This window comes from Drosophila bipectinata, chromosome 2L (genome assembly GCF_030179905.1).
Source record: "Drosophila bipectinata strain 14024-0381.07 chromosome 2L, DbipHiC1v2, whole genome shotgun sequence".
Lineage (NCBI taxonomy): Eukaryota > Metazoa > Arthropoda > Insecta > Diptera > Drosophilidae > Drosophila > Drosophila bipectinata.
Genome location: NC_091736.1, coordinates 5037747 through 5055193, shown reverse-complemented (window position 1 = coordinate 5055193; position 17447 = coordinate 5037747). Strand labels below are relative to the sequence as shown.

General features: G+C 41.2%; 1 protein-coding gene across 1 annotated transcript; it reads right to left on the bottom strand.

Annotated features, from left to right (window-relative positions):
• Positions 1 to 6239: 6239 nt before the first annotated feature.
• On the bottom strand, positions 6240 to 8728 carry LOC108124349 (uncharacterized). Its single transcript, XM_017239963.3, has one exon. The coding sequence runs from the start codon at positions 8217 to 8219 to the stop codon at positions 6300 to 6302; it is 1920 nt and encodes a 639-aa protein (XP_017095452.3). The 5' UTR covers positions 8220 to 8728; the 3' UTR covers positions 6240 to 6299.
• Between the last annotated feature and the right edge of the window lie 8719 nt (positions 8729 to 17447).

Here is a 17447-nt window from a genome sequence, read left to right as displayed (position 1 = left end):
TTTTGCAAAACAGTGAGGGGACACATTTGAAATTAAAGACCTGAAGCTCTTTAGAAGAAGCCGTAGCATGAATACTCTTACAGAAAACTGAATAAAATCCCTTTGCAAAAATTGGGGAAAGCATGGGAAGGACACCCTGCCCCACTGCGATGTCTCTATCTTTCCCATCTTTCATCGGATTCTTGAGCGGAATACCTTAAACGATTTGTAGATTGATTCTCCACAAAACTGCATCAAAAACCTGAAACAAAATATTTTTCAGATTTTTTCCAATTTTTGCGAAAACTGGGAAAAGCATGGGACGGACACCCTGCCCCACTGCGAAGCTTATATCTTTCCCATCTTTCATCGGATTCTTGAGCGGAACATCTTAAACGATTTGTAGATTGATTCTCCACCAAATTGCATCAAAACCTTGAAACAAAATATTTTTCAGATTTTTTTCCAATTTTTCCGATAGTACCCCTTACAAAAATTAGGGAAAGCATGGGAAGGACACCCTGCCCCACTGCGAAGCTTATATCTTTCCCATCTTTCATCGGATTCTTAAGCGGAATACCTTAAACGATTTGTAAATTGATTCTCCACAAAACTGCATCAAAACCTTGAAACAAAATATTTTTCAGATTTTTTCCAATTTTTCCGATAGGACCCCTTGCGAAAATTGGGGAAAGCATGGGACGGACACCCTGCCCCACTGCGAAGCTTATATCTTTCCCATCTTTCATCGGATTCTTAAGCGGAATACCTTAAACGATTTGTAAATTGATTCTCCACAAAACTGCATCAAAACCTTGAAACAAAATATTTTTCAGATTTTTTCCAATTTTTCCGATAGGACCCCTTGCGAAAATTGGGGAAAGCATGGGACGGACACCCTGCCCCACTGCGAAGCTTATATCTTTCCCATCTTTCGTCGGATTCTTGAGCGGAATACCTTAAACGATTTGTAAATTGATTCTCCACAAAACTGCATCAAAACCTTGAAACAAAATATTTTTCAGATTTTTTCCAATTTTTCCGATAGGACCCCTTGCGAAAATTGGGGAAAGCATAGGAAGGACACCCTGCCCCACTGCGAAGCTTATATCTTTCCCATCTTTCATCGGATTCTTGAGCGGAATACCTTAAACGATTTGTAAATTGATTCTCCACAAAACTGCATCAAAACCTTGAAACAAAATATTTTTCAGATTTCTTTCCAATTTTTCCGATAGGACCCCTTGCGAAAATTGGGGAAAGCATGGGACGGACACCCTGCCCCACTGCGAAGCTTATATCTTTCCCATCTTTCATCGGATTCTTAAGCGGAATACCTTAAACGATTTGAAGATTGATTCTCTACAAATCTGCATCAAAACCTTGAAACAAAATATTTTTCAGATTTTTTCCAATTTTTCCGATAGGACCCCTTGCGAAAATTGGGGAAAGCATAGGAAGGACACCCTGCCCCACTGCGATGTCTCTATCTTTCCCATCTTTCATCGGATTCTTGAGCGGAATACCTTAAACGATTTGTAGATTGATTCTCCACAAAACTGCATCAAAACCTTGAAACAAAATATTTTTCAGATTTTTTCCAATTTTTCCGATAGGACCCCTTGCGATAATTGGGGATAGCATGGGACGGATACCCTGCCCCACTGCGAAGCTTATATCTTTCCCATCTTTCATCGGATTCTTGAGCGGAATACCTTAAACGATTTGTAAATTGATTCTCCACAAAACTGCATCAAAACCTTGAAACAAAATATTTTTCAGATTTCTTTCCAATTTTTCCGATAGGACCCCTTGCGAAAATTGGGGAAAGCATGGGACGGACACCCTGCCCCACTGCGATGTCTCTATCTTTTCCATCTTTCATCGGATTCTTGAGCGGAATACCTTAAACGATTTGTAGATTGATTCTTCACAAAACTGCATCAAAACCTTGAAACAAAATATTTTTCAGATTTTTTCCAATTTTTCCGATAGGACCCCTTGCAGAAATTGGGGAAACCACGGGAGGGACACCCTGCCCCACTGCGATGGCTCTATCTTTCCCATCTTTCATCGGATTCTTGAGCGGAATACCTTAAACGATTTGTAGATTGATTCTCCACCAAACTGCATCAAAACCCTGAAACAAAATATTTTGCAGATTTTTTTCCAATTTTCCCGATGGGACCCCTTGCAAAAATTGGGGAAACCACGGGAAGGACACCCTGCCCCACTGCGATGTCTCTATCTTTCCCATCTTTCGTCGGATTCTTGAATTTTTAAATATTTCCGGATCTTTTTCAACATCTTATATTATTACATATTTTTTTGCAAAGTTTGTAGTACCCTTTTGAAGAGTATAAAAATGCCTGGCAGCTGACGAGGAGAAATCAAGAAATGCCAATAATAATAAATTCGATGTTGTAAATTATGGGGATCGTAAATGAGAATATGCTAATCGGTTTCATTAATCCGATAATGAAGGTAATTAGTTCTTTGTTTCGGAAGAAGGCGCTTCAAAAACTTATTTAAAGACTCTCCCAAAATAAAGACTCAAAATTAAAGAAAATGTTAAATAACCCGATAACCGGGCTAAGCTCTCTCTTTGGAAGTGTAAATAAATACCTCAAGTAAGCAAAAGAAAGCCTTTAACTTCGAGTTGGTAATTAAATCTTAGCTCAATCATATTCCATAACCAGAAATGTAAAAAGATATCAAATTTTTTCATTTAAAAAACCACTTTAGGAGCAGCCTTGATCGACGGATCAACCCATTAGCATTCAAAATAAAGTCAATACCGGAGAGACCGTGAAATCGAACCGAAAACGTATGACTGGGAATTAACTGCAAATCGTTAACAATAATTCAGTGAGCAGCTCAACAGTACCACGGATGATGGGGCCGAGGGGGAAAAACAGGCTAGTTTGCATTTAAGGCGAGGATGATCGTACATTTTAATGGGCATATTTCACGCCAGTCGCATCTTTCGTTCCCGCTCTTTTCTCTGAACGCATCCAGCGGATGCCGATCTCAGCCAGCCGGCCCACGACGAATTCATAAAGTATCTGGCACTTTTTTTTAATGATTTCTGAGTTACAAGCTAGCCGAGTGGGATCTTTAACTCTGATTTTCTGCCAGCATCTCCCAGCAGGTACAATGCAACAATTTGGCGGCAACTTATGACACAGCAACCATCGCAAATAAACTCAAATGGCACCAAACTATAAAAAAAAAAAAATCAACTGATCTGGGGAGCGAGCGAGAATTTATGAAGCTTTTTGCGGGCCCAACAACCGTGGCGATTGGATGTGGACGAGGCGGCTTTCGTGCGCACTTAAATTATGAATATTACCAAATGGGTCAATTCGAAATAAATAAGCAACGGTCTCCTCGGCCATCCCCAGCCAGCTCTTGCAATTCTTAGTTTCTCAGCTCTCAGCTCTGCGGCGGAACTCGATTGTCGATTGGCCAAATAGAGTTGTCTCTGTCGCAATTTCTCATTGAGCTGTCGCCTGTTAGCAACGACGAGGACTCGTTTCCTGGCCAGTCGTACAGGCGTCTAGGTGTCCAGGCGGAGGCACACGCATCCACTGTTCGGGATTGGCATTGGGCGGCATCTCTCTTATAATATCGCTCATGCATCTGGTAATCTATGCGCAATTAGCGGCGTACATCAGATTTAGTATTCTGATTGCTTTTGCATCTCCTCTCTATCTATATTTGTCCTCCCCTCTCTTTCACTCCATGGAAGATTATGGGTCATAAATATGATATGGAATTTGTTGTTATTCTTTTGCTTAATCGCTCCGAGTGTCTCATCCGCTAGATATTTAGGAGACAGCCAGGAAATGCATTTAATTTTGGTGGCCGGGTTTTTTATGATAGACTGCCATTTAAATAAAGTATTTTTTGATAAATATATACAAATGATTGCATTTTACATGTGAGAACACAATCTCCCCATCATAAAATCTCCTCAAGTCAGCATCCAATTTCCAAGCCAATAAATGAACCCCAAGAACCCATCAATGTATCCATCAATTAGAATTTGTGCAGCCCAGCCCATCTTAAGAATTTAAATCCCACTCTGCAGCCTTGGCGTTTTGGCGATCTTTATGGCACCATAACCACTTCGTGGGCGGAGGTGATAAATCCCTGTTAAGTGGCATCCCATTAGTGCATCGGTTCTCGTGACTTTCCGTGATGGTCAGGATGGAGGCGCTTCCGTTTCGCGTGGGATCGCCCCACCCACCCTGTCTCTTCCTTCCGATCGTAAATTTAACAATTTGTTTGAATCGCTCAGAGTTCACCTTTGTCCTAAAGTGTCCAATGCCATAAATTTTGATTAGTACTGTGCATCATTTGCATCAAGTGGGCGTTGTCTGTGTGGGCTTCAATCTAATTGTCAGGGGAAGTGCCACAAAGACAACGAACTTTTCACACCCCAGAGGTCGAGAATCGTTTCATGGTTTGGCGGCAAAACAAAAAAATGTCTAATTAAATAAACAGACACCCGGGCGACCGTTGAGGTCCTCTCTGGCCTGTCTTAGATTTTACGATCGGATTTTAAGACTCTCGTAAAATTCAGGATTTTACGATTCTGCTATTATTTGACAGTAAACAAGGGTAAACAATAGGAACCCAAGGCGGCCAGAGTCCAGGTGCCATGCGACCGACGGCATGGGCGTGACAGATTTGTCGCTTTTGATGATGTTGACCCGCTCTTGTCAGTTGTCAAAAAATTGTCGAAGATGATGGCCATTAAACGTGGCCACCGGGGGGAGTGCCCGGAGCTCTGGCCAATGCCATAGCCAAAGCCAAAGCCACAAAAGGCAAACACAGAACATCATCAAAGTGACTTTTATTGTTCTTTAATTGTTGAACTGTGTTCCGCTGGCTTCGTACGCGTTATATGTACATAAAATTAAATTTTATGTTCCGACTGCCGGCGAGGAAACCATTTGAAATAGTCAAGTCAAGTTGAGGCAAAGTGACCCGCTGGTTTTTAGTGTGAAAATCACTTAAGCGCGTTTACCGAATTTACGACTCTAACGACTCCCGGAGTACCGAGAGTTGGGAAGCGTTTCCGTTTTTACGATCTGCCAGCTCTACCCAGGCTTATTAAAATGATTTAGCGGCATTTAAATGGATATTTAATGTAAAATGGTAATGAAATTATTTAAAATTAATTTAAATACTTAACAAAAATATCAATTGTATTAATATTACTTGAAAGAAACTCCACGTTATCTCTCCCAGGTGTCTCTCAACCTCAATGGATAATAAATTCTGGCCAAGAAGAACACCTTTATGTGTTTTTAATATTTGTTTCCTGCATTTGTCAATCAGGCATAAATCAAATGTCAAATGCCAGGCCAGATGGCAAGGATGTTTTACGATATTAGGCCAGGAGGTCCATAAATCAGTCAGAGAAACGCATTATAAAGAAACTATAAATATTTGCTTGATTGACGCCGCCTGAGCATAAAAATGGAATTAAAACGACATAAAATTTTTACACATTTATGGAGAGTCAGTACCACGCGTCCTCGTAGGCCGATAAGGTCCTGCTTTAAATGTCACACACATAGACACACACACAAGCACATTATCAAAGGACGGGGTGTGACTGCCATCATAAAAAGCATAATTACGGGCATTTGTGCTAATGTGATTTTCTGGCCTTAGGCGTTGGCGTTGGCGTTGGCAAAACATTTCTTATCATGGCGGCAGGATGTGAAGTAAACGGGGATGTGGAAAATTAGGGACGAGGGGAATTGGTACTGGGATTGCCGAGAAAGGAATAATGCAGGCCGGAGTTAGACGCCAAGGCAGGCTGAGCTCTCGCATAAATCACTCATTATGAGGCGTAATTAATGCGACTATATGGCGACCTAAATTTTCTATAAATCATCAGATTAAACCTAAACGCCAAGCATTCGTCGGTTCTCCCAGGAACATATGATGTAAACTTGTACTATGTAATATATACGTATTATGTGCAAATGTGCGTATAACCAGATTGCCCAGAATCTATTGGCAGTGTGACTGAAGCTCCGCCCCGGGCTTATCCACATGGGCTAATGATGTCATTCGAAAGGAATCGGCTAATGGTTGTAAGGATAATTAACTGCAAGCGGATCTGGCCTACAAGGCGGGAAATATCTCAGTCGAAGTGAAATGACAACGCAACCAAATTTAGAAGTAATCAATTTTGATTAGCAGTTATAGAGGAGCTAGATTACAAACCAAATAATTTATACGCTTTATGTTTCAACTTAAAATAATCTAACCATATAGTGCGTTTATGGTATATACTGTTAACAAAAACAATACTTTTCAATCAGATAGTTTTCTATGCAAAAGGACTCGTTCCCATAGTCATTGACTCGTTGTATGGGCTCATTTAGAGACAGATGGTGTACTTCACGTCCTGTGTACTTCACGACTCCCTCAAACTGACCTCCGCCTGGGATGACCATCAGTCGCACCTTGAGCCTTGATTGTAGGTCGTCCGAAGTTCGTCGAAATATTTCGGCAAAGATAACTCTCTTTAAAGCTAACAACTGGCAGGGCGGATGATGCCGGTACAGGAGTTTGTTGATATTCCGAACTATTCGACGGGCTGCCCTCTGAACAATTTCTTCCACAATCGAGACTGGTGTGAGCCTCTGGCACAGACAAAATTCCGAGGGTATCTGGGCCATAGGGCAGTCCCTAACCTCAGGCACTGGCAGAAAGAGATCTATGCCCCTTGAAATATTCGTACCTAAGGATTCTAATGATGCAGTACGTTCTTTTATTCTTTCATCTTCCAAAGAGACCAAATCAGTTAATCCAAGCAGTGTAGTATGCAAGTCATAAGCTGTGACTAGACGGTGGGCGTTGGACCTGAGATTTTCAATAGCATCGGGAAAACGATCCTCCAACCAGGGAGGATAGAAAATAATGGCCAGTGGCATGTTCACCTCCACTTTTCCCTGAACCGTCTCGGCGAATTTATCTTTTTTCAAACCATGATCGGATACCACCAATAGAAGTGTATTTCTCAGCACCTCCATCTCAGCCACCTTATGAAACATCTCCCAAAAGGGTATGTCCAACCTCTGGCCGTAGTTAAATAATTGATCAATGCCCTGAGTCCACCTGAGAAAAGTGAAGAACCGACGCCGTTTGTGGTGTGGCAATAACTTCAGCAAAAAGTCCTTTAGCACAATGGCGTAGCTATCCTTTTCATTGCAGTGCGTGCCGTAGAAACTCTCCTCCCGAGTCTTCAACCACATTTCCATCATCGCCGGTCGCAAATAGTAGTCCGTGGGCTGTTCCCCGAATCCCAGCTCTGAAAAAAGACTCTTGTCCACAGTGTCTTCCCCCAGGGCGGTTTCGTACCCAGCTTTCTCAAATGCTCTCCACAAAAACGGACAGCCGTCGAGGTCCTCGCCTTTCATGCATAGCTCTCTGACTTCAGGGCCACTGAGTCCAGTAAGCAAAGGCATCAGGCTATCGAAGGTATCGTTTCCCACTCGATTGAACCCCTTCAGCTCAACGTGTGGTCGGGATAACAAAAATTTCTGCGTTCGGCCCATGCTTCTGGAAAAATGAATGCTTGAAACCGAGTCCAGGCACACGATCATTACCGACAAGCTATTAGGATCGGAGTCTGGCTTAAAAGGCGGGAGACCCTGGATGCTGCGACGCCATTCGTCCGGTGGTTGGACATAGAAATGGACACCATTATAAACTTTAGTGCCATTGAGGTGACACTCAGCTCGAATAATATCCGCATGGGGTTCAATGGTCAGATTCCCATCCTCCAGCAAGGGAAACTTCCGACTGTATAAATACCGATTATCGCGATCCGAATTCCGTTCCAAGGCATGGTACTGGCACTTGAAGCTACCCAAGTTGTCGGCCCCCAACATTTCTTTTACCAGCTCCTTGACGACTTTTATGTTTAGGTAGTTGTTATTATTATGACTGAAGGACGTCATCCCCAGGTTGCTTTCACAATAGTCTAAGGGAAGATCGCGCCACCAGTCCAAAATGCCACCAAAAGTCAACCAGTCCAGCCCATCGGGGGTCAAGGTCAGCATTTGACATCCGTTAGTGGTCGCAGAGTACCTCTCCATGTGGAGCTCCTCAAAAAAGATATTATCCAAAATCACATCGAGATATACGTACATCACTGAGAAAAATACCACGACAATCAAGAAAAGGTATCGGACCCACTTGTGGCACATTTTTAACCTCTCCTAACTATTTTTTTTTTTTGAGATTTTTCCCTCAGTTTGCTTAGTGTTATACTATATAGATTTACTTATGATTTTCTATCAACATTTGAAAGCATCTTGTGATCTGAGAAGTTCCATTCACCCACCCCCCTACTCTGCTTAATTTCTGGGCCACTTTTCGTAATTATTCGATTCAAGCTGGGCTCCGTTTTTTTTTGCCGGCTCCTTTTGAAAATAACAATAAACTAAAAGGTCCACTCGTGCATAAACCATTCTCATTGGCGCTCCGAGCTCCACAGTCCACTCCAATCCTGGCCAGAATGAAAAGCGAGACCGGGCGGGAGGTTGCCGAGGGGCTGTGGCGTTAATTTATCACTTAACCTTCTTTAGCAGCCAAGTTTATAATTTCGATGGCGGCCATAGCAGACCCAAAGCGAGGATGACGACGAAGCTGGCAACGGCGGCACTTGAACGACGACTGCCCATCAGAGAAATGCCAGGACTCCAGGGGGAAAGGGCGATAGAATCTCGGACGGAGAAATGCTGGCCATGGAGAGGTAAAATGAGGAGGTCGGGTCATTGAGTTCCTCTTCCTTGCACTTAGAAAAAAAGTATTGCCTACTTATGGGGGGTACTTCCGTTCTGCCATAAGGCGATTCTAGAAATTGTCTCTTTTTATATTAATGAAGATAATTTAATTAAATTGGTTTAGTTTGAATTGTTATTTAAAATATTTAAATTTTTTTGTAGTGTTGTTTTAACTGGAAAGCTTAAATAAAATAAAATAACAAACGACTGCCGGAGAATATCTATTTTTTTTCCATTGTACATTTAGCCAACTGCTTCACCCTGATTCTGTCCTTCTGGCCCCGCTAAACCCTCCACACCCTTCCTCCTACTCCCCCCAACCCCCTAGTGACGCCGTCGTATTTCTTTAGCTTACGCATCAGCCCCAAAGATCCCCTCCGAATCCTCCCAACCTCCTCCGTCTCTGAGCTGGTCCTTCTCATTCCTACGGCTGTTGTCCTTTTTGTTGATGGTTTACGCTATGGCCGGGCGCTCTTTGCAAAATGAAAATGCAAAAGGAATATTCATGAGGAGATTAGAATTATTTTTCGTGCTGTCATTTTCATTTTCACTCCACCTTCTGTGCCTTTCGTCTCGCAGTTCCCTATACCCTAGGATGGGTCTTAATGGGTCTAGTAGGAGACATATAAGCTACGTCTGGACTTAAGAAAGTAATTATTACATGTATAATAAATTCTTGTAAAGTAAATATTAAATAGAAAGTATTTTTCAAAAATATAAATATTTTAATATGTTTCCTCCATTAAACCGCCACTTCTAGTCAGTATAACCGATTCTCCTAAAATTTCCACAGCTTTCTCCCAACTTTCCAATTTCCTTTCTTTTTGTTTCAAGTATTCGTATTTGCTTTGTTTTGTTTGTTTATTTTATAAATTTTTTTTTTGGCTGCTGCTTTTGCTGAGCGCGAGAAAAAATTATGATTTCTTTGTGCCAAAAGGGATTAAATTTACGCTCGTTTGTCCTGTTTATGATGAGTGCTGTTCTCTGTTGGCATTCGTATACATACATAAGTATATACAAATATATACGCTTTCTTGCATAAAAGTTTAATGATACAAACACCCAGGCACTGACATGAATCACTGGATGGCAGGCAGACATCGCAACCCACAAGGAAAACCCTAAAATACAACGTCGCCATCGCATTTAAAATATTTTTGTGAAATTATTATGAAAATGCGTAAAGGGATTTAATAAATAACTGTAACTGCTTCTTACTCACCCTCGAGTATCCCCTCATTTGCCTTTTTCCCGCCATTGTACCGTAATTCATAATGTTGTTGTTTTTTTTCGGCGCTTTCCATCCCAGACTGTTCCTTTTTCTTGTGCATCTGTGTGGGATGTTCCTCCCACTTCCGCCACCCCATCACCCACACCGCTCTTGAGAACGCTCCTTTTGCTGTGTGGAATTATGTTTTATCCTGAATTATGGATTTTGTTTTGTTGTTTTCTGTCAAAATCATATTTTGTTCGCCACCACCAATCCCCCGGCTAACAACTGGCCCTCGTCCCACACCCATTTTCCCTCTGATAACCCAAGCTCGACTCATTTACATGCTTGAAATTTTGGTCTTGTTACACTGAGGATAACAAAGATATATAAAAGAAAAAATTTAAAAATGTTTTGTATCTTAAAAGGCTAAAAATTCAAAATAATATTTTTGAAAAAATAAATATCTTACTTATATTTAATTATTATTTTTTAAAGTGTCCCATTTCTGGGTTAGCTGAGCTCTCAGTTACTGCGGCAGCCTTCTCTTAGCCATTAATGAGAATTTGTTTGTATCGACGTTAGTCTTTGGGTACGCTGGAGGTTAGGTTGGAGGAGGTAGCCGGGGGTTTGGGGGCTTGTGCTCCATAGCCTTGACTGCTCAGTTCAGTTGTAAATTTACAACAACCAGAAGCGCCGGAGCACAAAGTTTTTCAAATAATTTCTACTTAATGTTTAGAATTATTTTTAGCCGGAAATTAGAAATTATGAAGAATATATCACACAGGACCAAAAGGACACGAACACCAGCCCCCGAAAAAGTCAGTATGGAATGAATCATGCATCTTGTGCTTGTTACTAAACATATAATTGCCAACAAACTCAACAAAGTCGTAAATTGTGCACTTAACAAATTAAATTTGTTTATTTCGGTTGTGTTTTGCTTTCCAGAAATTTTTGGGTTTATCCTTTGGCAAGGATAAGAATAGAATTTATTTCAGTATTTATGCAAATAATATTTTTATGTATTAAATATTGAATAAAAGTATTTTGTATGATAAACTAAATCCCAAACTTAATTGGCTCATCAAAGATTCTGTTCTATCGTCTACAAGCTCAAGGACCTTCATTCAGCTTCCAGGCTCGGGGCATAAACAAAATATCAGGTGAGCCCTTGTGGGTGACAAATTAATGTGAAGCTCATTAACGCACTGAATGAGGATTACGGATTTGATTGAAGGTCCTTTGGGCGCTCCAGTACGCACACAGTCTCAGTCGAGTTATATAAACAGATAACACATACCATCGCAGGCTATGTACACACACAGACACAGACACAGTTCGCCCAAATTTGCAGTTCAGAGCAGCAACAAAACAACGGGAATAGTCAGCGAAAAGTGTCATTATGTGTACATATAACGGGATCCGACTCCACCTACAGCCACCCAAAAACCTGCCACCGGGTATTCCTGCCCTGAAAATCCGGATACGAAAGCCAACAACGACAACGAAACGACGGCGCAAACAAGGAGAAAATGTGTACATAAAACAATCTCGTTATGTCGGCATTATCCTGAAGAATTCTGGTTCGTCCTCGTCACTCGCAGCGCCATAAATCACTCACACGCTTGGCACATTTTCCTCCACCCCAACCCCTACAGGATCCGCCACAGGAGTGTTCTGTCTCTCTCTTTCGGCCTATCTCTGTCCCTGTCCGACCCGGCCTGTCTATCTGGCTGTCGTTTGTTTTCTGTCGCTCTGTTTGTGTTTGGGGCGCGTGTCCTGCTCCTGTTCAGATGTCTCGCTCACACACGCTCGCATTTCCACACAGGACATTGCTTTTGTTTTAGGGGTTTCTACTTTTTTTGCAGTGACCGCAAGTTTTAATACACTCGAAAAAAATAGGAGGGTATAGAAAGCGTTGAAAGTGAGCTTTAAAATTGGTAGTATTAGTACTAATAGTAGTAGGTATGGTATGGTAGTAGCTACAATAGTAGTAGACTAGTTTACATCATTTAATGCCTCATTAAATGCATCATTTAATTTAAAAATTTTCTTAAAAATAAATAAAATTTATTATAATTTATATTTGAAACTAAAAACTCTTATTAAATTTTATTAAAATATTTTTAATATTTTCTTTTAAACTTGATCCTTTTTTCTCTCTTGGTTAGCCAGTAATTCACCCCGCGGTGACATTTTGGTGTGACAGACAAGACGTGTCCTTCGTCCTTTTTGCATTTTTCTCGGCTGAGTGTCTGTGTGTCAGTGTGTTTGTGCCTGTGTGAGTGAGTGTGGCAAGTTTATCGTTTTTAATGTGGATACAAGCCTCGGTCGTGGGTCGCTGCCTGTCCTCGTCCTCGTCCACGTCCGCGTCCGCGTGGGGATAATAGGATGTTAAGTAAATATTTTAAAAAGCCACCCATACTCTACCGAGCCATACATAGGCCCCTCCAGCAATTGAGAAATTGTAGGCGACCTCTAGAGCTGTGGGCGGTGGGGGAGTGGAAAACTTTCCAGGCCATGTCCGCTCATTTGCGATGGGTGGAAAAAGTTCAAGGAGGGCGGGAGAAGGGCGGATTGGGCTTTGGGAAATGAGCCGGCGCTGGCACTCTCTAATCCAGTTTTGGCCCCGACTCTTCGGCCAGGACACTTTCTGGCATAAATCATTTGCATACAAAATGAGACCAATGAGAGAAGCCTGCGAATGAGCGCCGAAGATGAATGCGCGACAACAATAATAAAAACAACACCAACATCCCGAAGAAGGGGCAGGAAAAATCCTTTCAATTTTCCCACACATTCAATTTTATTAATTAAAACATTTTTTCTCCCTTTCTCTTGGCCCTTTCTTCTGTTTGTGATTGGAGGAGCTTGGGCAATTAATTCCAAACATTCACGACGCTTTTTCTTTGTTAAGTTTCGGTATTTTTTGTTTGTTTTATTTTTACTCCCGCTATTTGTTTTGGGTGCGCAAATTATCCTTCGGTATCCTTGCGCGAAATAAAATATCACAAACAGTTACAGCCACCCATAAATAATGGGAATTTATGCCAGTCATACACACAAAGTCGAGTAGACCCGAATAATACAAAAGGCAGAAAGCAACTTTTCTCGCTGAAATTACCATTCAATCATTTTGTAATTGCCACCAAGGGTTCACCTTCTTACCTCATTTAATTCCTGTTGCCCGGTTTGGGATCATTTACTTTGCCCGAATCTTAATTCCAGCAATCTATTCTAATAAGCCTTCCATTTCATTTCATTTTGCATTCAAATTGGATCCTTTTTCATTAAGTAGTCTGAAGGTTGAGAAGCTGGAGGGTTATTAAGAGGTGGTGCCTTGAGAATCCAATTGAGTATATTGATTTTAAATAGAGAATATTTTCAACAGGGTATTTAAAATTTATTTTCCAGTATTTAACCAAGTTTATATGAAACCTTTATAACTAAAACTTTTCCCCTATTTCTTGAGCTCTTTGTTGTAAAATTCAGGTACTTTAAGACAAATCGCTGACATTTGTTAGACCAGACCACCGCCTTTCACTTTACGACTGCCAAATCTCATTTGGACAATTTTGCAATTTTAATCAGCTATATCTTTTCGGGGGTTGGGCCCCCAGAGTCCACTCCCACCGTCACACCACCCTCGCTGCTTGCGCTTTTGTTTTTGGATACCGCTTTGGCTGCTGTCTGTCATAAATCTATCAAGTTTAATGGCCGCCTCAGCGCTGCACATAATTTTATGTATTTTATGCTGCAAATTGTTAGCCAAAGCGCACACAAACACAAATCAGCAGGAGCAACCCTCGCTGGAGAGCTGTACAATCCACCCACCCACTGAGAAGACCCACCCCAAGTGGCAGAGGCAGTGGCAGGGCAGAAGGCGAAGGCCAAGACGAAGACGAGAACACGAATTTCCACGCACATCTCCGAAGACTCACAAATTTCATAAAGTGGCAATTCAATCAATCAATTCTGACAGGGGGTGGCCATCGGGGGGTGAGCTGGCACGGCTTTGGCCATTTTAGCCGTTATGCTCACGTACACAATCACACAACTCAAACTGATTTTGTTACGGGTTTGGGCCCCGTTTAGAGAAATGCGGGTAGAAAGCGAAAAAAAAATATATATACCTTTTGAGGAGAAAAACAAAAGCCCGGACCCCATGGCAAGGCGCAGAAAGTATGCATAAATTTTGCCCAGAGACCCCCGCGTTTAACCCCCGAGGAACTTGTCGAGGAACTTTTTCTTGAAGGCGTCAGTCCAGTCAGTCAGTCAGAAACGGGTCCAAGACCCTTACAGTTGGCAGTTTAAATATTTTTTAATTGCCTTTGGTATGGCGCTTTCCACCACCACCACCACCTCTCCGGGAGAAAGTTCATCCCCCCAACCCAAGCAGCCCATCGACCCACTGCCACCCCTTTTCAGAGGCATTTGTTAGGCTCGGTTTCTTTGTGCCTCGGCTATTATCCTTATTTATTTGTGTTTCGCTTCTGTTTCATTGCTCGTCTTTGGCTTTTACTTTTCCCATTGCCATTGTCCTGGGAATTCGATAAATTTTGGAAGCATAAACGATCCTGGAGGAAATTATAGACAAGAGTATTGAGACACAGAACTAACCAGATGGGTAAGACAATAGTTAAAGGTGTAATACGATTTTAAAAATTAACAAAACCTATATAGTATATTTTATAATTTTAATCCAAAATTTATTTTTCTTAAAACCTAAAAATCCAATTTTTACCTGTACCCCTCCCCGATCCCTTTAACAAAATCCAATCAAATCCACCATTTCTAACAAATCTTTTCCAGCCATGTTGGCCCCTTGGGCTCGTGTGTATCTTTTCGATGCTGGCCAGATTCTTTTCCCATGTGTGTGGGTATCGGCCCGATGTTTGTACAACCCGAAGGCCAGTGAGCGTGGCCAACTTGACAGGTGATTGATTGACAGGCGAATGGAGCATCGAGTGCGAGCGAGATGGCCAATATTTGGCCTTCTCTGTTAGCTTGTTTTCGGTTCTCAGCTCAGTCTTGCGCCCAGGGTCGGAAGAATTTCAGCTCCGCCCATGACTTGGCGGTAGAACCGGGACTAGTTTGTAGAATTGAAAAAATAAATTATGTTAAAATAATGATTTATTTAAAAATATGTTGTGCTTAAATGGTTAATCCATATTTTTATTATCTTACACTGCAGAATAACTTCATAGTTAAATTTTAAATTCTTATAAATATTAAAAAAATAATAATATATAATTCTTTATCTAATAAATATGATAAAGTATACAATTTTATCTTAATATACTTCAAATAATTCAATAAACGCCCCAATTTAAAATCTGTAACGGCCATATAAATGTATCTCACTCAACGAACTTGATTAAGAAACTCACTCAAAATCTCTCAGATACTTTAAAGAGCACAAAACCGGTCTGAGTGATATGCTATCTCAGCTCTCTTATGCTGAGTTTTTATAAACACGCTGAAACAAAGGCGTAAGCAGAAAAATAATAAAAATGAAACGTATTCATTTTAATAATATAAAATATATCCTTTTAAGCTTATTAACCAATATTTTCCATTGTTTCAGTGTTTTAGTTCTATCCCTTTTAAAACAACCCTACTACGCCCCTGAATCAGCAGCTGATTTTGCAAAATGTGACGCTTACCTTGCCGGCAATTGAAATTTCGATGCACAATGTTTTGCAATTACATCTGCACTTTGTTTATAAGAATTACTTGTTTCAAAAAAGTTAATTTATTTGTTTAGAGTCGTATTAATAATTTAAACTCCGAGAAATATCTACTTATTTACAGCGCACTTTTCACTAGCGACCATCCGCAACGCGTTGCTTTTCTCACTCAAGTTCGAAATTCGAAGTGAATGTCGAAAGTGAGAGCGCTGATGAGTGGAATTTTGAGAGAGAGTAGGCTGAGTGAGATTCAGTCCCCAAAAGATACTTTACTCAATCTTGAGTTTATTTATAAACTAAACATAAATATTTTTAATGAAAAATTAAATAAAAAAGATATTAGCATACACTAAGCTTAAGCAAATACTCCGTATTTTGAAGTAGTTTTCCAAAAAAAGCTTAAATAAATTATAATTTGTATATAATTTATTTAGCCATAATTAAATATAATTATTTTAAAAATGTTTTTGAATAAAATTTCCTATCTAAGATAAAATATGTCCTAACCATTAATAAACATTATTTTGTTATCCCATCCTAGAATTTATTTTGCTATCAAAAGCTTAAACTCGACTAATAACCGGTTAATGGAAATCCGTAATTATCAAGACATTAATCTGGCATAATTTCAATCTACATACGCAACTATCTCTGAACACGATCCAAGGGGCATAATTTCGATAAGATTCTACACAGTTCCTGTGTCATTAGCCATGGGACCTGAAGGACCCCCCGTCCCAGCCAGATCCACTCATTTTGTTCAGCAATATCAAAACAATTTCTCAGATGTCATTGGAATCATTTTTATTTCGGATTCTTCCTTCAATCTCTCTAGAAGTGAACTCCGAGTGCCGAGAAGCTGGGGAGGATGAGGCCGAGGAGGACAGGTACTAGAGAGGAACTAATTGCGTGTTCAGTGCAAAAATCGTTTCAGTTTATCGCCTCAGGTTGATTTTATGCTTCACACACACACACACACACTCACCTGCATCTACATATTAATGAAGCTGGCCGTGGTGGATGCCTGTCTCCCGAGGAGCCACATCCAAGGCAGGAGGGGAGCTTAAGGAACAGAACGAGTGCTTGCTGATTTATACGCTTCAATCCCACATTTTTATTTCTTTGGCTGCCATTTAGCTAAAATATTTCATATCTACACTGCATCGCCATCTCACGAGTCTTCTGCCTTGTCTTTTGGCTGCCAGGCAGAAGAGTAGACAGAGATAGCGACAGAGACGGAGACAGAGACAGGGACAGGGACAGAGTCAAGGCAATGGACAGCCGCTGCCCCGTAATTATGCGATTTGTTATTCGAGATTTGAGGCGATTGTGACTGTGAATCATGTGGTAGAAGCAGAAACCGGAGGAGCAGCTCCACCGAGAGATGATTTAAAATGCGATTTCAATTCTGGCATTTCTGATTCGCCCGGTGTCTGCTCTCGGACCGATGGTGCACTTCCCCCTGCCCGCACCATCCTCCATGTATCACAGCACCCATCGCATGCTGATCCCCATCCCCCACTCCAAAAGCTCCCAGGAGGAGGCGAGGCCGGGGCCCATTGCATGTGCATTGGAGGAACATTCATTCGCTCGCATTCGCTGACTGACTGACGTACTTGGGGGCTGACTGATATGGGTGGAACCCAAATCCAAAGACCGACGGCCGCATCCCCCTGGAAACCCTGAAGCAGCAATACGGCCAACGAAAAATGTTAGTAGCTTTTGGAATTTAAGTTTTAAAAACAT